This window comes from Heteronotia binoei, chromosome 12, assembly GCF_032191835.1.
Source record: "Heteronotia binoei isolate CCM8104 ecotype False Entrance Well chromosome 12, APGP_CSIRO_Hbin_v1, whole genome shotgun sequence".
NCBI lineage: Eukaryota > Metazoa > Chordata > Lepidosauria > Squamata > Gekkonidae > Heteronotia > Heteronotia binoei.
The window spans coordinates 30,786,310-30,806,551 of record NC_083234.1 but is presented as its reverse complement, the minus strand read 5'-3'; the positions used below and the strand labels follow the sequence as shown (position 1 = coordinate 30,806,551).

At 45.3% G+C, this 20,242-nt stretch overlaps 1 protein-coding gene across 1 annotated transcript in view; it reads left to right on the top strand.

The window, feature by feature from the left end:
• Window positions 1–20,242, top strand: part of ZMIZ2 (zinc finger MIZ-type containing 2) — a 124,021-nt gene that overhangs the window by 90,911 nt on the left and 12,868 nt on the right. The window contains exons 6-15 of the mRNA XM_060250423.1: window positions 2,277–2,540; window positions 6,784–6,963; window positions 8,714–8,794; window positions 9,610–9,781; window positions 12,307–12,448; window positions 14,043–14,253; window positions 16,256–16,361; window positions 18,581–18,738; window positions 19,124–19,191; window positions 19,788–19,856. Of these exons, the coding sequence (XP_060106406.1) occupies window positions 2,277–2,540; window positions 6,784–6,963; window positions 8,714–8,794; window positions 9,610–9,781; window positions 12,307–12,448; window positions 14,043–14,253; window positions 16,256–16,361; window positions 18,581–18,738; window positions 19,124–19,191; window positions 19,788–19,856 (1,451 nt within the window). The remainder of the gene's footprint in view (window positions 1–2,276; window positions 2,541–6,783; window positions 6,964–8,713; window positions 8,795–9,609; window positions 9,782–12,306; window positions 12,449–14,042; window positions 14,254–16,255; window positions 16,362–18,580; window positions 18,739–19,123; window positions 19,192–19,787; window positions 19,857–20,242) is intronic.

Genomic DNA, 20,242 nt, shown 5'->3' with positions numbered 1-20,242 from the left:
TGGAGACAGGATTTACTGGCTTTTCAAACTACTGCCAGAGCAAATAAGCTGAAGGCACAGCTGGATAAATTCAGATTATCCATCAAGCACTAGCATTTTGGTGGCAGCAGACAAAAAAACCTGTTCCAGTGGTTAATTATATCACCTGCTATCTTAGCATGTTAAACAAAGCAGGAGTCAAGTTGTACCTTTAAGACCAACCAAGTTTTATTCAGAATGTAAGCTTTCGTTTGCTAAAAACACACTTCTTCAGATGAAGGGATCAGGTATAGTGGACTGAAATACATGTAGTTTGTTGATTAACTGCATGTATTTCAGCCCACTATACCTGATCCCCTTGTCTGAAGAAGTGTGTTTTTAGCACATGAAAGCTTACGTTCTGAATAAAACTTGGTTGGTCTTAAAGGTGAAACTTGACTCCTGCTTTGTTCAACTGCTTCAGACCAACACAGCTGTCCGCTTGGATCTATTAGCATGTTAAAGATAATCCTTTAAAAGAGATGCCCTAGCAAGATCTTAACTGTAAAAACTTGACTCCTGTGCCACTTGATAGATCTCTTGGGCTGTAAAAACTATCACTAGCTGTTAACCAGCACTGGGGAACCTAGATATATTAACTGAGAGGAAACAGTAGCATTTTAATCCAGGTCATACTATTAGAATACATGGTCATAGTGATTGGGAATAGATCAAGTTGTGCAAGAAGTCTTTTTGCCCTCACATCTACACACCCCAAAATCTTGTTGCTGGATTATTTGGCTTTTTCTTTTGTAGGCCCTCTGGAAGAGTTATTACTGAGTTTGCCCAGAGAACCAGACTCTCAAAATGAGAGTTCTGATGCCATAGTGGGGCCTAGTTACACAATACATCTTAACCCTGCTACATCCCATGTAGCGATCAGGTTCTTAGGAGTCCATACCTCCTGGACAAGTGCTGGCCCAATTTCAAATGGGACCTTGGTATGTGGGAAGGAGAGCGTTGTAATCTCTCTTGTTATTTTCCAGATCTGAAACAGCCCCAAAGGGTTCTGTTTTCCCCATTGGGGAGACCTGTGTATACCCCATCACTACACGTGGAGCTCCCAGCAGAAGAAACAGGTCCCCTGGGACTGTTTCAGTTGGAGTTCCCGCAGACCATAGTCCTGATCTGAATTGGATCCACACGAGTGGACTACCAGGACTCAGCTGCCGACCCGATCAAGGGACAGACCAGGGCTGTAGCTAGGATTGTGGGGGGTGGGGAGGTGTTAAAAATTCAGGAGGCACCTGAATTTTTTAAAAGCCTTTTTCCACCTAAAAAAATCTATGCACCCGCACACCTTCCCTTCTGGCTGGGGCCTCTGCTGTGGCTTGAGAGCCACCCCCCCGCCCAACAATTCAAAGCACACGGGAGGGCCAGCAGAAGCAGGCAGCTGGCCTCCCTGGACCATTTAAATCTTTAAATCCCTGTATCTTTAAATCACAAGGGGAGGTTGCGGCTGCTTCTGCCAGCAATCCAGTGCAATTTGAATCACTGGTGGGAGTGGCCATGGTGGAGGGCAGGCCACAGCCTTTGCTGTCCACTGCTGCTGAGGATTGAGGGCCGTCCCTGCCGGTGATCCAGATCATGCAGGAGAGGCAGCCTATAAATTGCGTGAGGAGGCAGGTGGCTGCTTCTGGCACCTCTCCCCATGGATTGCGGCGAAGGAGGAGGAGGCAGTGGGGAGTGAAGGCTGCCAGTTGGGGGCCACAAGTCAGGGCGGGGCCCCCATGGGCCCCCCGCCATGGCTACAGGCTTGGGACAGACCTTGGGATAGTATGTCATGCCATTAGGCTCATAGTGTTCAGGTGGCCCAGAAGCCTTTGTTCAGAGATGAAGAATTCCATACTATTTAAAAGCTTCTGTTGCTCACGCTTGGACATATCCCATATCATTGTAATTTGTTATTGTGTTATATTATTAGTCTGTGTTAGTCTGTATTTGTGGTTTACTTTTCATTTTATTTGCCGTTCATGTGATTGATGCATACGTGAAGTAAAAACTAGTTACCAGAATTTTAAAATGAATACATTTTCAGTCTGCATGATCTGTAAGAATGGAGGAGATGGTGCTGGTGTTTTTTATAGCTGCCGTGAGATACATAATGTAGTCGTGTAACAGAGAAGGGGCTGGCCATGCATTAATAGGTTGGAATGATGGTTTGCATGGTATTTGTTGGGGTAATGCTTTGTGTTCTTAATCCCTGACCTTATTTTATGTCCTCTTGTTTAAACTTCTTTTTCTTTTTCTTTGTGGAGATGGGGGCTGGACAGCCCTTCAACAACCAGTTCCTTCCTCACTCGGGACCCCGAGGATCAGCCGTACCCCCTGGGATGAATCCTGCCAACATGGGTGGCGTGATGGGTGCTTCTGGAATGTCTCCCATGAGCATGAATGCAGCCAGGGCTCCTGCCATAAATGCCTTGTATGGTGGACAACGGATGCCCCAGCATGGATACCCCGGCCCTCCTCAAGGCCAGCAGATCCCCCGGCAGAGCGTCAAGAGAACCTACTCCAGTGAGGTGAGAGCCAGCTGTGGGTATACATGGAGCTGGATCAGAACCTTTGTCTGTTGAGGCTAGTCTCGTCAGACTGACAGCAGCTCTCCAGGGTCTCAGCCCTGAGGTCTTTCACATCTTTTTGACTGGAGAGCCCGGAGATCGAACCCAGGACCTTCTGCATGCAAAACAGACGCTGTGCCACTGAGTTCCATCCCCTCCTTAGGTATACACAGGAATGCTGCAGGCTGAGGAGCTGTTTCTCTGGGGGAAGTGGACTCATGCACCACCCCACAGGCAAAGGTTCAAGCAGATTTTGGGAACTGAATGCTCACTGCCTGCTGCTGGGAGGTGTGGGCCACAGAACTCATGTCAACTGCAGATTCATTCACATAGATCTCCCACAGGTTCAGGAAGATCTTTGAATTCTGTATATGCATAATGGGAAGCACAGCAGTTCTGTTCTCCGTCTGTCCTGGGTTCTATGAATACGGCGCATGCTCTGACTCTTGGCAAGCGTTAGCACTCAACTTGCCAAGCCTTCTAGGATAGTACACTTAATGTATTTAAATGAGCGATACTAAAGGAAAAGAAGGTGCCACAAAGAATCCCGCACTGTCGACCTTAATTTCAACATTATTACAGCCTCTCTTATTCAAATCCAGAGTGGAAATCACTGCTTGGAAAAGACATAATGGACCCTCTGGACAACGTGCTTAGAAATTGGATCGATTGCACTTGGTGGATTTCCAAAGAATTCTCTTAGTCTTCATTAAACTTGGCATGGCAGTGCTATATAGGCAGTGTAGCTTGCCTGTGATGGCTCTTCCCTGTAAGGTGATTGTTTGTATGCGTGTGTAGGGTAAAAGTCATCTGGTAGGTGAAAGCCATTGGACGTAAACAGGGGTTGTTCCAGAATGAGCACAAATTTGGCATGTAGCTGTACTCACCTGCTTCAACCTGCTTCTCTTTGAATGCACCCTGGTGGCAACTTCCTCCAGAAGAGAGAGGTTCTAGATCGTTTTAGGAGTGGATTTCTTCCTTATACGGTCCTAGAGGAATGCCCAAGTGCCCTGCACTGCCAGATCATTCATGCTAAAAACAAGATGGGCATGTTTTATATGTTGCCTGTCACTTGGAGCAGTTTATAATCTCCTTTCCATTCATCTCCCCACAACAGACGCCCTTTGAGGTAGGTGGGGCTGAAAGAGCTCTTTTGAGAACTGCTTTTGAGAGAACAGCTTTGAGAGAACCTGTGACTGACCCAAGGTCACCTAGCAACTGCATGTGGAGGAGTAGGGAATCAAACCTGGTTCTCCCAGATTAGAATCTTATGTTCTTAACCATTATACCAAGTTGGCTTTTTTAAAAACCATAGGGTGATCCGTTTTATCATATTGTGTAACATTTCACCTTCTAAATGGCTTAAAAATAACCTTTGATTGGTATCTTGAAGTGAGACCAGTTTTATCTAGCCTAATTAGAAAGTACAATGGAGAAAAGTGAAACTGGAAATTTAATTTGATAGCAGCAGCATTCAGGGTAGCATTGCAGACATTTGTGCTCTGAATCTGTACAAGGAAAGACCCTACCTGAAGTTTATTGAAGGGTGAGAGAAAAAAAGTATTAAATATAGTTGAGAAATAATTAGAAATAGATTTGAATGAAGATAACACTAACTGTGACTTCACCTGGTTTAAAAGAGAACTTTAAAAATTATGCATCGTTAGTTCATGGCACTGCAGAAGGCAGGCACGTATATATCCTATATCCTCAGGTAAGTGGTGGAAGTTATTCTTTTAGTCATGTTCCCAAAACCTGGAATAATTGATTGGAATGAATTGAAGAAGAAGACGACTGCAGATTTATACCCCGCCCTTCTCTCTGAATCAGAGTCTCAAAGCAGCTTACAATCTCCTTTATCTTCTCCCTCCACAACAGACATCCTGTGAGGTGGGTGGGGCTGAGAGGGCTCTTAAAGCAGCTTCCCTTTCAAGGACAACTCCTACGAGAGCTATGGCTGACCCAAGGCCATTCCAGCAGCTGCAAGTGGAGGAGTGGGGAATCAAATCCCAGATAAGAGTTCGCACACTTAACCACTACACCAAACTAGCTCAAATGACACCAAACAGTTTGATTGTTAGAACTGACTGGCTATAAATTCCACTAGACTCAATGTTGCCCACTACTCTTGCTGTTTGAAAGATAACCTAACTGCTAATATATTTAGAACTACTAATCAGTTTGATTTTTGCAACTAAAATTTGTACAGCAGATGTGTAGGAAGCCTAAAGAAGCACCTGGTATATCAGATTAGTGAGCCCTTGTCTGAAAAATAATTCATTTATGAAAATTTAATTCACATAGAAATCCTAGAAATGCTCTGAAAAATTCTGTTAGGCTTATTGAGAGGTGACCTCCTTTTATCATATCTTGGAGTGTTAAAACTAAAGATGGAATGTGTTCTTAATGTCTTTTTTATATTCTGGGACTTCATATATTGTATTATTATTGTGTTTGTTGTAATATCACAAACAAACAAGCATGGCGGGCTACAGCAGAAGAAAGCACTCTGGCCATCTGTGGGTTATGATGAGTGGTCTCTTGTTCACCGCACCCAACTGGCCATTTGCTGCTGTAAGGCCAAGGCTCAAGGCTATAACTGCAAGAGGTCATTATCTGGCTCCCATCCTATTTCCTGTCTGTGATTGCCCCTGATTAGCTCTCCACTTCCTTTTCCCCCACTCATCAAAGAGGCAGTATCCTTTCCCTGGGTTATTTAGGTCCAAATGGTCTGTGATGCTTTCTATTCTGTCTTTTGTTCCTCCCCACCTACCTCCATTAGCAGAGCCTCTTTCCTTTTCAAAAGAACCAGGGGGCTGTTTTGCACATATCCAGCCATTCCCCATAAATGGCAGCACTAATTTTCTTTCAAGAGTCAGAAAAGTGGGTTGTGTCTTGACCTTGCACTACCCAGCTAATTTTACAAGCCAGTAGTGAAATCTCAGTGTTCTTCCCTTCCTGGCTCCCTCTTTTGTTTTGCGCAGATCATCACAAACTTTGGTACAGGTGCAATTGCATGCAATCTGTGTTTTGAAAAGAAGGCTGCCTGGAATCCTAAGAAAAAGCAACCATGTATAGAGAAGGCATCTGTGAAGATTAAAGTGAAATGGAAATAATATTCAGATACATACAGTGCAGCTATATTTTAATTGTGGCATTCCTTTAGTATGAGGCACATTAACAGAACCTCTGAAAATCCTCAATGGGAACTTTCCAGTCTTGTGCTTAGCAACTGTTTTAGAATCATAGAATAATGGAGTTGGAAGGGACCTTCAGGGTCATCTAGTCCAACCCCCTGCACAATGCAGGAAATTCACAAATACCTCCTCCTAAATTCACAGGATCCACATGAACTCTAATCTGGAGAACTGGGTTTGATTCCCCACTCCTGCTTATAAAAGCCAGCTGGGTGACCTTGGGCCAGTCACAGTTCTCTCAGAGCTCTATCAGCCCCACCTACCACACAGGGAGTCTGTTGTAGGGATTGTAAGCAGCTTTGAGACTACTATGGGTAGTGAAGGGTGGGGTGTAAAACCAGCTTTCTTCATTTACCCCTTTGATCACCCTGTCCAAGTTCCAGTCAATCTTTGCAAGAGGGAACCAACTTGAGTGGTAGTTACAGTAGTTCCCAGGCTTTTGCCTAGTATTTCAAAGACCTCAGGAGCTGCAGGGACAACAGGGCATGGCAGAAATATGAAGCCCATTTTTGAAGTCCAGGATAGCCTGACCTCATCAGTATTCAGAAGCATGAGACCATCAAGGAATACCAGGGATGCTACATAGAGACAGGCAGTGGCAAGCCACTTCTGGATGTATCTTGCATTGAAAACTCTATAGGATCACCAGAAGTTGGTTGCAGCTTGACAGTTTGGGGGTGGAGGATCTGAGGTAGTGAAGAAATTCTCCTTTGCCGCCACAGGTGCATCCATGTCATGCTGTCCAGGGGAGCTTTTCCAAACAGGCTTGGTCTGAATTCTAATGAGATGTCACTCTCTGTGACTTGTCTGCAAGCCAATTTGCAGATAAAATCACTTGCATCTGTGCCTAGATGCCACATCAACTGTAGGTTCTGGACAGGAGGTGTCCCAGCCTGTGAGTGTTGTGTGTTTTCCAATGAGTTTCTGTTGATGTCAAAGGAATACCTTTTAGTAACCCTGGTATGCAAGTTGTTATCATTCTGTCTTGTGTTCTTTGTCTCTTCTAGGGCTATCCAGGACAGCAGTACATACAAGGTGGCCAGTACCCCTCCCAGGCTGGACAATACGCCCCCAATGCACCTCAGCCATCAGCTCCATCCCCCTCATATCCTGGCCATAGGATGCCTATTCAGCAGGGAATGAGCCAGTATCTTTCTGCCGCTGGCACTGGCGGCCCATATTATAAGGTACTCAGTTACTTATGGTAACAGCTTCCATGATTCTTGGTGAATGTGAAGAAAAAAATGTACCTATAAAGGGAGAAAGGGACTTTCTGGTAGAAATGACAAACATAACCTAACAAGAGGAGTTCCAGTCCTGTCAGTGATAGCTCAGACTTCATCTGTCTGTGAGATGGGGGTGGGGGGGAAAGAAGGATATATATGTTCATCTCAGGGTGTAACCTGCAGCAAGGGAATTTTTTGGCCACTGCCAACTCTGCTCTATTTCCCTCTTCCATCCATTTTTGTAAAACATATTTATTTCTCAGCTCTACCTTCGATCCATATTGATCCTAAGAAATTAACATTCACCTCAGCCAACTCACAAAATGGTTGCTAATCATTATGTGAGGAGGATGGAAGGGGGGTACTCTTTCTTGTCCCCATCCTCTGTTAAATCAGTTGCAGGAGTATTAAAAAGATCCAATCCTTGATAGGAGCTTAGTCCCCAAATTGGCCTTTCTTAGATGATGAAACCACTTGCAGCGTCAACCTAATCCATTACACCTTTCTATTGAAGTCTCCAGGTTTAAAAGAGTGTGACTCTGCTGGCCAACAGAATAAAGTTAGAGTCCAGTGGCACCTTTAAGAGCAATAGTTTTATTCAAGGTATGAGCTTTCGTGTGCATGCACATTTTTTCAGATACAATGAAAGGACAAGAACTGTTCAGACTTATAGATAGGGTACAAAAGCAAGTTAGCGTATAACATGATGTAGGCATTTTGCGACAAAACAGGAACTGCAAACCAAGTGTGCAGGGTCAGCAGCTGTATGGATCCAATTAAGGGGGAACAACTTTTGAAGCAATAAATATGTAAAAAATAGGAGATAAGTGTGTAAGAGAATTTTTTCTAATTGTGGGAAGTTAACTGAGATTTCTTTATGATGCCCCAACCGTCTTCCCTCAAGCGTGAAGGTAATAAGCAGCTTTTTTCCCCTTTTAATTGGGGTGGGGTGCAGTATATTTCAAGGTTCATTGTATTACATTGCAATCACAATATGTTGTTCTGAATACTGTATCAATATGTTGTTCTTTAGAGCTGTTATGTCAGAAAAAAATCTATTCCTATATATTGCATTGCATTCCAACAGTATTCCATTACAGTATTCAAAAGAGGGGGGGAAATGCATAAATATACAGAGGATGTATAGTCCTTGGTGAGAATGAGTTTAGCATAAGTAATGAGATAAGAAGCCAATATCCCCGTTCAGTCCTCGGGGGGGGGGGGGGGGGCGGTGTTGTAATAACTTGTAATTTCCTTTTCCATTTTGCTCCTGAAGTTCCTTTGCAATAAAATAGCTACTTTGAGGTCACTCATTTAATGTTCCTGTTTTGTCTCAAAATGTCCACATCATGTTATATGCTAATTTGCTTTTCTGCCTTCTCTATAAATTGGCTGATTTTCTTCCATTTCATTGTACCTGAAGAAGTGTGCATGCACACAAAAGCTCATACTTTGAATAAAACTCTGTTGGTCTTAAAGGTATCACTGGACTTTAACTTTATTCTATTGCTTCAGACCAACACGACTACCCTCCTGGATCCGTTGGTCACTGTCAGCCAGGGACTGACCTGGAGATACAGTAAGTCATCCCACTCTAAGAAGTTGAGGAGAAAAGTAGCATGGTTAAGGCTGAGCCAGTTTCAGTCTTGAGAACAGGAGTGGTCTGCGAGGCTTTGATTACTGTGGTAACACTGGGCTTTTTTCTTTTCAGCCTACCGATCAGTTCAATGGTCAAAATGCCAATTTCAATGGAGGCAACTTCAACAGCTATGGACAGGCTGCCATGAATGGGGTGAGTCCTGTTGTGTCAGTCCAGGACTAGCGGGATGTGGTTAGACTGTAGAGCTAGGGCTCAGAAGACAGGGGGTTCAAATCCCCAGTAGACCAAGAAGCTCATTGGTTGACTTTGGGCCAGTCACTCTCTCAGCCTAACATCCCCCCCACCCTGAGTTGTTATGAGGAGAACACGGAGACAGATGGATGGGTATTCTGGGTGCTTAGCTGTGATGAATATCACAAATGAGTGCTTCCTAAAAATGGCCCTGCTGAACTGTTGTTTTTACAGATGTAGGTTACAGTCCATCATGGCATACAAATATACATGCAGCTGTCTTTGTATGATTGGTTTTGAAAATGGGATGTGAAACTATTTAAACCCATACTCGTGTTACTCAGTCCATTTCTGTTACTAATATGGTTTGAATGAATGAAGCTGCCTTATACCATTGGCCCATCAAGATTAGAACATCTACACAGACTGGGAATAGCTTTCCAGGGCCTCAGGCAGAAGTCTTTCACATCATCCACTACCTGGTCCTTTGAACCTGGGACCTTCTGTGTGCCAATCAGATGCCCTGCCACTGAGCCACAGCCCCTCCCCTATTCCTTGACTGGACAGAGAAAGCAAATAGCAAAGCTGTTCTTCATTGTGTAATCCTGAGTATGTCTCATTCGCTCTACCAGCATCGTCCTCCATTTTCCTTCTCTAATGTCCTTGAGATGGAACTCCATCTGTGCCCTCCCTCATTTTCATGAAGAACCCTTTCCCATGAAGAACCAGGTTTTCTTCCAGAGATGTGTTAGCCTAATGTTTGCTTCTCCTTTCAGCCTGGAAGATCCATGCCTGGATACCCCAGCTCCCCACTACCTGGCAACCCCACGCCTCCAATGACACCTGGAAGTAGCATCCCTCCATACATGTCACCAGGGCAAGATGTGAAGTCACCCTTCCTTCCAGACATCAAACCCAATATCAATTCCTTGCACCCCTCTCCCTCTGGTAAGTCTTAAGTCAAGGCCCCAGAATTCTGACAGGATTGCATGTGTTCACTCAAACCTGCAGACTGGGGTGGAGGAATTGGAGGGGGGGTCTTTATAGGGCCTTGAATGCACCACTGATTTATATTTATTTATTCTGCTAGAGATATTAGGCAGTATCTTATAATGGGCTTGAGGCAGTTCCTGTGAGGAGCTTTCCGCCACTTTCCTCTTCCTTTGTAGGAAGAGCCGTTTAAATTGGAAGGAGGCTCCACAGGCAGGAGGAAGTCTTCAGATTTTGCTTAGTGGAGTGGGAGAATAGTGTATTCGGCTCAGACAATCCCTGAACGTACATGTGTGTGTGCTTGCATAGACATGCGCGCACACACACACACAAGCTTTTTTTTTTTACTTCAAAGTCTGCCACTGCTGTAGCATGGTGGTCAAATGTCTTCCTGTCTTCCCTACACACCATCTCAAGAAAAACGTCTAAGTAATTTCTTTTTCCAGTAGGCTGATAGCCTGGATTGACCTTTGAAGTTACAGGTCAGTAATGCAACAAGACTTTTTATAAGTCGGCTTAGCTGTACAAAAGGAATCATTTCCTCCAAAAAGTTAACATCTTAACCTTTAAAACTGCTTCCTTCCCTGTGTGTCCTTTGGCCACCCCCCTGAACGAAACAAGGAGGCCCTTTTAATGCCACCCTTATGCCAAGTTTGAACAATAAAAACTGCTGAAAGGCATTCTGTATCTGTCACGTATGCTTATGGAATCCCCTCTGATGGGATATTCTCCCCACCCCCACCCCCAGTCCTAAACTGAGTATATTTTTACGTGATTAAAGAAGCTTTTGTTTGGTCTTTTGGTGTTGCTGGATGACGAATTGTAATATATATTTGCTTTAACGTTAACGGTAATAGACTGTTCTTATCTGCTTGGAGCCTCTGAAGCTGTAATTAAATAGCTTCACCAAGCATTTATTAAGAATAGACTGTGGGAGCTTTGCTAAAAAAAACCATACAGACACACAGACACACACACAGCTCCTGTGATAGGCAAGGGGGACATTCCATTTGGAATCCTTTTACTGGAGTACATTTGGGTCTGGTTTATGCATCCAACAAAATCAAGTGAGAAGACTCTTCATAGGGGTTGTTGCTTCAGGTTCCTGCTTAGGGGGTGGGATGCATGCCATGAACCCCCAACCCCACCCCCAGTCCTTTCTGCTTCTTGAACAAAAACTGTGCTTTGTACTTTGGTCCTCTCTTATCTGATTATTCCCACCACTCCTTCCATTGTCTTATCTCTACCTCTTGCCACTATTCTTTACTGCTAAAACTGTTCATTGAGTGGACCATGTGACACCCCTTGTGAAATCCTACCCTGGCCACTTAAGTTCATTCCCTGCTCCATTACAAGCTTCTTGCCCTTAGGCTCTTCCTCAGCCTTCTGATTCTTATTTCTCCACTCTCGTTTTGAGATATATTCCTGCCCATGACCTTGGCTCCTCAAGCATCACAATCCTCACTCAATTGTCTCTTACCCTGTCAAATGACTCCTGACTCTCTCCCCTGCTGCCCCTTATGTCTGGAATTGTCTCCTAAAACACCCGCTCGATGCCACCTCACCCACTTCCTTCATGTCTTTCCTGAAAACTCCTCAACATTTTTCAAGAAAATTCTAGGCCCAACCCCTAAGCCCTCTTCCCCTGTTGAGCCCAGGAGTGTGCAGTGGAATGAATTCATATTCTTCCCATTTAGTCCCGCCTCTTTTCATCCCTTCCAGTGTCATCTTTGTCTTAAATTTTAGATTGTAAGTTCTCTGGGGCAGAGCTGTCTTGTATTCTATAAAGTCCCAAGTATGTGGATGGCTCTAAATAAATAAGTCAATAGCCCCTTTTCATGTACAAAATAAATCTGTCAAGGATTAAGTGTTCAGCTCAGCTCTGTCTTTAACAACTTGCTTTTAAATCTGTGGAAAGTTGTTTGTTTTTAATTTGAAAATGTCACACACACACACACACACAGAGGAAAAAACCCTGCAACCCAGAAAGGAACACTCCAGGAAAAGCTGTATTGCTTCATTCTGCTAAAGGGATCCAACTAGATCTGGATTCAGCTGCAGAGGCAAGTTCAAACACCAGAGAATGTTGGTCATCTGAGGAGTGGCAGTTGGAAGAGACAGTTGGGTGAAGGGCAGAGTGCTGTGCTCTGAAGGGGGGAGAGGCAACTTGAAATCTCTTGGGTTGTATGACGTCTGGAATACAAGGAAGGCAGAATCTTTTCCCTCTGCCACAATGTCTGAGAAATTCAGTGTCCTGAAGGAAAAGAGATCCCTGGCACCGCAAGGAAGCTGTTCTTCGTATCGTCTGCTGTTTGGCCCAGACTGTTGGCCCACAGATGTCAACTATCACTTATCACATCCCTGGTTGCCAGATCACGTTGGGCCCCCTTTTGTACCTCTGCAGTGCCTCCTGCTGCCTGCACCTCTGCGCCTCCAGTCCACCTGTCCCATCACTGGTTCTTTCTCTCCCTTTGCCCCATTAGGCAACCCGTGTGATGAATTGCGGCTGACCTTCCCCGTGCGGGACGGCGTGGTTTTGGAGCCTTTTCGCCTCCAGCACAACTTGGCAGTCAGCAACCATGTCTTCCAGCTCAGGGACTCTGTTTACAAGACCCTGATGCTCAGGTGAGAGCCATGTTCTAGGGGGACAACAGTGGGAGGGTTCTGGCCCCACTGGGTTCTTGGGTTCTGGCCCCACTGGTGTACCTCCTGGTGGCATCTGGGTTTTTTGCCCACTATGTGACAGTGTTGGACTGGCTGGGCCATTGGCCTGATCCAACATGGCTTCTCTTATGTTTTTATTTCTAACTGCCTTTACCTCAACAGGAGAATTGCAGCTTCTGTCTCTCTAATCCAGAACTGGCCTTGAGACTGAACTAGGGCAGGGTTTGATGAGATACTGTGTAGCCGGAAGGGCAGAATCTGCTGGGAAATTCATTGCATCAGTACTTCAGAGTCCACACTGGAATGGCTCACAGTGCTAGTCATGAGCCTCACCTCTCTGTCCTGCTTAGGCCTACATCCTTCTTGCCTTCCTTGCTCCCTCTTCACTTTCCGACATGTACCCAAGCATACAGAGGGGCATTTTCAGAAGCTGCTCCATATTTTTTGTGAAACTCTCTTCTCCGGAAGGCTTTTCTGAAGCGCTGAGAAGGAGACATCACAAGCTTCCACTTGGCATGCTCTAAAACAAGCAGAGCAGCCTGAATAACTGAGACTAGCCTGAGCTTGTCACAGCTTGGAAGCTAAGTAGGGTTGGCCATGGTCAGCACTTGGATGGGAGACCACCAAGGAATAGCAGGGTCATTAAGCAGAGGCAGGCAGTGGTAAACTGCCTCTGCTCAGTTCTTGCCTTGAAAAGCCCATGAGGGGGTTGTCGTAAGCCAGTTGCATCCTGATGGCATGTAATCATTATTATTAAAACAGTCAGGGGGCTATTTGGATAAGCTGTTTTGGTTTGTTTTTTTAAAAAACAAGTTGTCATCTGTCTTTGTCATCCTGGATAGATATGAGTATTTCTTAGTTTGCAGAAATATCTTATATTCAGTGGAATCAGCAAAGATGCTTTCCTGGAAGCAGCTGAGATGCCCTCTCTCCTGACCTCTGTGAGGCATTGTTTAACAAATATAAAGCCTCCAGTACCATTCTGTGACTGGTTGCTTCCAGCTTGGGTGCAGCAACATGTATTCTCCTAGTATCCCTTCCTTTGGGGAGGAGAGAGGTATTGCTCAACAGTAAAGCATGTGCTTTGAATGCAGAAGGTCCCAAGTGGAATCCCTGGATCTGAAATAGCAGGTGCTGGGGAAGACTCTCTCTAAGACCACAGAGGGTCTTCACTAGTCAATAAAGAAGACTGTGAAGATGAACCAATGGGCAGCTGTAAATGCACAGGTGTAAGACAGCTGTAAATGTATCTCAATAGCCATAGCGAGTTGATAACTGTCATCACAAAGTGACAGTGACGTGAAGGTCTGAGTTTAGTGTTTGAAGGATCAGAAGCTTTCATCTGTTCCCTACCAACAAGGCCTTGGCCCCTCAACTTGACATCCATCACATGTGGGAAAAGTGGGATATTCCTGCACAAGGCGCTGTTTTCTCCACTTGGGAATTCCAAAGAGGAGCACATTTAGTGCCACTAAGCCAGCCCAGAATCCTTGTTCTTTAGTCTCCTCTCCTACATACAGGCCTCTCTATTCATTTGTCTTTCATCTTGTTGTAGGCCTGACTTGGAGCTGCAGTTTAAATGCTACCACCATGAGGACCGACAAATGAATACCAACTGGCCAGCCTCAGTCCAGGTCAGCGTGAATGCAACACCCCTGACCATTGAGCGGGGAGACAACAAGACGTCACACAAGCCCCTCTACCTAAAGCAGGTGTGCCAGCCTGGGAGAAACACCATCCAGATCACTGTCACTGCTTGCTGCTGTGTAAGTTCTTGGACTCTTGTTTTTGAGATGACTGTTCTGCAGAAAGCCTGAAGCCATACAACCACTGTGTTGATTTCTCCCCCTCTTCCCAATAATACAAAGCATCCACCAAATGCCATCTTATCCATTGCCCTACTTTAAAAGCTCCCAGTCACAGTTGTGTATGAATGCTAGACTGAGAACAACTACCCTCCAGCAAGAAATCCAAATTATTTGCTGAGTAAGTTACGCTAATTAGCTTCCAGCTGCTTATTTTGCACCACGTACTTATCTATGGTAAGAATCCTCTGTTTTCCAGCGCTCCCAAAGCAAATTAGTTGAAATTCAACATAGACATACATTATATTAGGGAAAATGTTTATGCTGCCTTCCTTTTGGCCCTGGGCAGTACATAACACTTCTGCTTCCCTATGGAGATGATTTCTGGTTGTGCTCTCATCGTTGCTACCAGTGGAGCTTCCATGCAGAGGGATTCTTCATTCTCTGTTGTATTTCCCCTTGTGCCTGCCACCTCCCCTTTGCCATAAGAGTGGTTTTGCTTGCAAAAAAAAAAGTAGTTGATATATCGCTATACTGTAATTCTGTTTGCTGCTATAATGATATATCTACTGTCAGTATGGTGTAGTAGTTAAGGGTCAGACTAGCACCTGGGAGACCTTTGGTTTGAATCCCCACTTCTTCCATGGAAGCTCCTTGGGCCAGTCACAGCCTCTCAGCCAAACCTACCTCACAGGGTTGATGTGAGGATAAAATGGAGGTGAGGAGAATGATGTAAGCTGCTTTGGGAAGAAAGGCAGGGTACACATGAATTGCATATTTTTTTTAAAAACCCCAGAAAGCCTCCCACTAATGGGGGGGGGAAGGGTGCGCAAGGGGAAAGAAAGATGGAGCCAAATGTGGGCAGGAAAGCACAGGCATCTGTGTGCTCCCATCCCTGCTCCATAAACCTACTTTGAGAATGATCTTTGGAGAGGGAACTTGAACCAAAGCAGATTTGGAGGAAACCAGTGAAGCTGGAGAACACTTGGGTGGTGGGTAAGGATGTGCCCCTCATTGGTTCTGCTTGGAGCAGGGGGCAGAGCAAAACCTTCATGTGAAGACGCTCGCAGTCTGGGTTCCAGGCTCTTTCTTCCAGAGAGCAGAAACGAGACACTGAGGATAAAGATGCCAATCAGCTACAGAAAGCATTGCTGCACAACATAATAGGGAACTGCAGTGCAGTGTGGAATAGACAGTCTGGTACTGAGTTGCAATGGGGCCTTTCCCAGTTTGCACTGCAAGCACTGCTGTAAAATATACAATAATTATCAGCAGGCCTCAGATTCAGCAGGAGCTCACAGGAGCACAGCTCCTGAACCTTTCTGAGGGTTCCCCCTCTTCCTCCCCACCTTGTCCATTGAATAGTAGGTACAGCTGCATAACAATCCCTGGATGAGCTCCACCACCTATTTTTCTACAAAGTGACCCCTGATTGTCATATAGTGCTATGCATGCATTCTCTCAGCCCTTGTTACAACAGCTGCAGTCAGTTAGGTCAGTATTATCACCCCAGTACTGCAGGTTGAGGAGCTGAGACAGCAAGAGAGTGACTTGTCAAGGGCTGCTCCGTGAGTTTGCATTTCAAAGGAGATTTGAATCAGAGGCCTCCAAGCTCATGCTCCTGGCTGCTGCAGTAGCCTAGTTCTTAACACAAATACAGGAAAGCTGATCAGGGAGGAGGCACAACTTGGTAGCAGCGCATCTGCTGGCATGCCAGGTTTAGTCCCTGACATCTTCAGCTAAAGGATGGGGTAGTAGGTGAAGTGAAAGACCTCTGCCTGAGACCCGGGAGAACTGCTGCCAGTCTGACTAGACAATACTGGCTTTGATGAATCAAGGGTCCAATTCAGTATAAGGCGGCTTCCTGTTTTGTGTGATGGTTGAAGCAGAGAAGCAGCAGCTCACCTGCATGGGATCTTCCTTGGTGGCACTGCTAACTTTCTCCTTTTCTTCTTTGTTGCAGTCTCACCTCTTTGTCCTGCAGCTGGTACACAGGCCCTCCGTGCGGTCTGTTTTGCAAGGCTTAATAAAGAAGCGTCTGCTGCCGGCCGAGCACTGTATCACCAAAAGTAAGTATGCAACTCTTTGCATCATGTATAAATTTGGACCCAGCACTCATGATTCTCCTTCTGGATTCTTCAAGGCAGTGAAGTCTCTTCTGTGCAGAGTAGGGGCTATGAGCCAATTCTTCCAGGGCCTTCATGGCATTAGAAATGTGAAGTGCATTGACAGGATAGCCTTACAGCCCTGAGTTCTTTCTGTTCCAATTTGATTTCTGCCTTATAGCACAAGGGTGGTTTTTCTTACAGTGCCCTTTGATTTCATTTACAGTTTCCTGCTGTTTAATCCAAGTTGAGGCAGCTTATGTTACAACCACAAATAAATTATAAAAACCGCAGCATTAAACATTTTAAAATGTAATATAGAGAAAACTACAATAGAAAGCTAGAAAGCAGATTGGAAATGTAGCAAGTAATCGGTGGCAAAGAATTCAGAACTCAGTTTAGCCATCCCAACCCCTTGTTCAACAGAAGATTTTGGCCAGCCTTTTAAAATCTGAACAGTGAGCTGGTCCAGCAGACTTTCCCAGCATTTCGTGCTGAATGTGCTGTCACTGAGAATGTTCTGAACCTTTCTGTCCACAAAATTACCTTTAATGGCAGTAAAACTCATTTGGGGACCTGAACAAATCAGAAGGACTTGTGACAGGAAGGAATCATAATTACACAGGCCAAGGGTCCCAGGTTCATCCTCTGTCATCACCAGCTGAAAGTATCCCTTGGGTGACATGTCTGCCCTTGTCCCATTTCAGTCTGGCTGCAGACCTGGATTTGGGACTGAGGTAGCATTTGTCGTTTGGGTAGGTTTCTGTGATTTGTGTGATACTAGTTTGGCAAGCAGTTGTTATGACATTTGGCTTATTATAAACTGCCATTTTTAAAACAATTTTCTAAAAGCCAACTTGGTTCCCTTTATGGAGATTGGGAGGAAAATACAAATACCTTCAATAAGTATGGCAGCAGATTTAGGGAATAACTTGGAACCCTGGGAAATAAAGTTATCAGGCTAGATAACTTGGTCTGACTTGGGGCAAGGAAGCCTCAGTTGTTTGTATGAAGTGTGGCACTGAAAAAAAGATGTGTTGTTTCCTTTGCCCACAGCGCAAAAAGTGGGCAAAAAGCTAGATAACTTGGTCTGACTTGGGGCAAGGAAGCCTCAGTTGTTCGTATGAAGTGTGGCACTAAAAAAAAGACGTATTGTTTCCTTTGCCCACAGCGCTTCTCTGTATCTTGGGGGACATTGCATACAGAATGAACATGCATACTCCATCCAGTCTAGTATTGTCAGCCTTAAACAGTGTATTGTTTAGGGTTTCAGGCACTGGTCTTCTCCCTTCTTGCTGTATGAGATCGTGTTGGGAGAATGGACCTGAAGCCTCCTATGTGCAGACTTCTCTCTTGGTCACTGAGCTACAGCATTTCTCATCCTTCGTCCACTTTAGAGCTAGGCAGTGATAGTGTTCTTGAAGTTGATTGATGAGGAATAAGGAAACAAAAGGACTCTGCCAGCAGAAATGCAAAGTAACACCCAGAGCATAAGAAAGCAGTGTGAGAGACCTGCGTTCCTTCCTCCAGGGGTTCTTTTGGGGCCTTTTGCAGCAGTTCTTTTGGGGGCTTCTGCAAGACATTGTGGGTCATCCTCCTTCCATGTTTTCGCTGCCTTTGCTTCCATGTCTCAAGCCTGCTTTGATAGAATCTTTCTTGACAGATCATACCCAAAGTGTATTTAGGAAAAGTGTGGACAGAAAAGTATGGATTTCTGTTACACCCCTTGTGCCCACTATTCCCCTCATCCCACTGCTGGCAAGCTTTTGCCAGCAATTTAAAAATCAGTAATAGATACATTGCTATACTGTCCTTATTTCAATATAGCTTGCTGCCATGTATTTTTTAAAGTGGACAAAAAGCACTCTGGTGGCAGGCATGAGATGGCACTGCCTGGAATAGCTCTCTGCAGAAATTCCAGTGCCACTGTGAATGCCTCTGCAGTGAGAGAAGAACGGGGTATCATCCTCACATGGGGGCAACCAACCCTGCACACTCTCTGATGATGAGACTGGGTCAAGGGAGGCTGGGCAGACTCGAAATGGGGGAGAGCTCCAAGCTGCAGCCAAAAAACGCTATTCCCAGCAGCTCTAGAAAGCTGGTCCCTGTCATCTGTGATGTGTGCTGGCTACTTGTCCATAGCATTTGCAGCTTGCAACACCATTTCTTTCTCAACACCCCAGTAAAGCGAAACTTCAGCAGTGGCACAATCCCCGGGACTCCCGGTCCAAACGGCGAAGATGGTGTGGAGCAGACAGCCATCAAGGTGTCTCTGAAGTGCCCCATCACTTTCCGGAGAATTCAGCTTCCTGCAAGGGGTCATGATTGCAGACACATACAGGTGATTCCCCAACCCCAGCCCCGCTTCCCATGTTTCCGCAGAAGCACAATCACAGTCATGCCTTTTATTAAGCCCTGCCAGCCACATTTGCATTTTAGCTATTACTTCTGTCCCAGCTGTCCTCCGATGAGCACGGAGTGGCTATGCATTTCTCAGGTGACCTTCCATCCAAGGCAGCTTATAGGTCCCAAATCTACCTAATTGCAGCAGCAGGACCTCTTCATCTGTCTTCAGATCATTCTCACTAGCTGGAAGCCTGCATTTGGGGAGCATCTTCTCCACTGATGCTCTGAGGCTAGACTCACTGGCCCCATTTCCAAATTCTCCCTTCAACTTCTGACGGCCTCTCTCCAGCTATATTGTCCCACTTTCTGTCTTTGTTCAGTGCTTCGACCTGGAGTCCTACTTGCAGCTGAACTGTGAAAGGGGGACATGGAGGTGTCCTGTTTGCAAGTGAGTATTCAGAGTTGGGCCATTGGCCTTTGCAGAAGGAGTTGTTGAACCAAACACGGTGAAACTCACTACTGCCACAGAATGGTAGTGATGGCCGCTGGCTTAGATGCCTTTGCAAACGGATTAGATGCATTTGTGGAAGAGAGGTATGTCAGTGGCTTTTTAGCTATGATGGCTAAATAAAACCTCCATGTCTAGAGGCAGTGCACCTTGGGATACTGGATGTTAACAGGCAACAACAGAGGGAATCTTTGGCCTCCGTGCCCTGCTTGTAGACCTTTCAGGGGCCTCTGGTTGGCCACTTATGTCCTTAAAACAGCAGCACAGACCAGAGGTCTAGCAGCACAAATCAGAGGTTCAGCAGTCCATTTGCCAATTGTGTAACTCTGGCAAGGTGTCTCACACTCCCTGCCCTTTGCTGTGTTTGATAAACATTGGTAACAGTGCAGTAACCTCAAGGGCTTGTGTGCAGAGAGAGGGAAGTGAAAAGAACTTGCTGAGAATCAATAGTTGTATGTAGTCAGACTCTCAAAGGGAGTCCGCAGGTTGCACATTTCCCTGTGTATTAACTGCCCCCCCCTTTGCTTTATTCTCAGTAAAACAGCCTTGTTGGAGGGACTCGAAGTGGATCAGTACATGTTGGGTATTCTGATCTATATTCAGAAGTAAGTCCTGTGGTTTATCCGTTCCTTGGTTCTTGTATTCAATACTGGCTGTGACCACGCTGTCTTATCACCAGAGGACAGACGAGGGTTGGAGTCTGTCTCCCACCCACACCCCTTCCTGTCTGGGGTTCAGACTGAGATGAAAATATTCTATTGGGAAAGAGAAGGGCAAAGCCCTCTGGAACCCAGGCAGCTGTGCAGAATTGCTTTTGGCAGTCCTGTTTGCTGTTCATCAGGATCAGAATTCTTGAATGCAGGGACTCCATTCAGACATAACGGAAAACTGTATAGTTTTGTTAAACTGTGGTTAGTGTGATTATCCAAATGCAGCCTATTCCACTAACTGGTTCACTAGCGCTTATCAAACCAAGATCTGAAGTCATGGT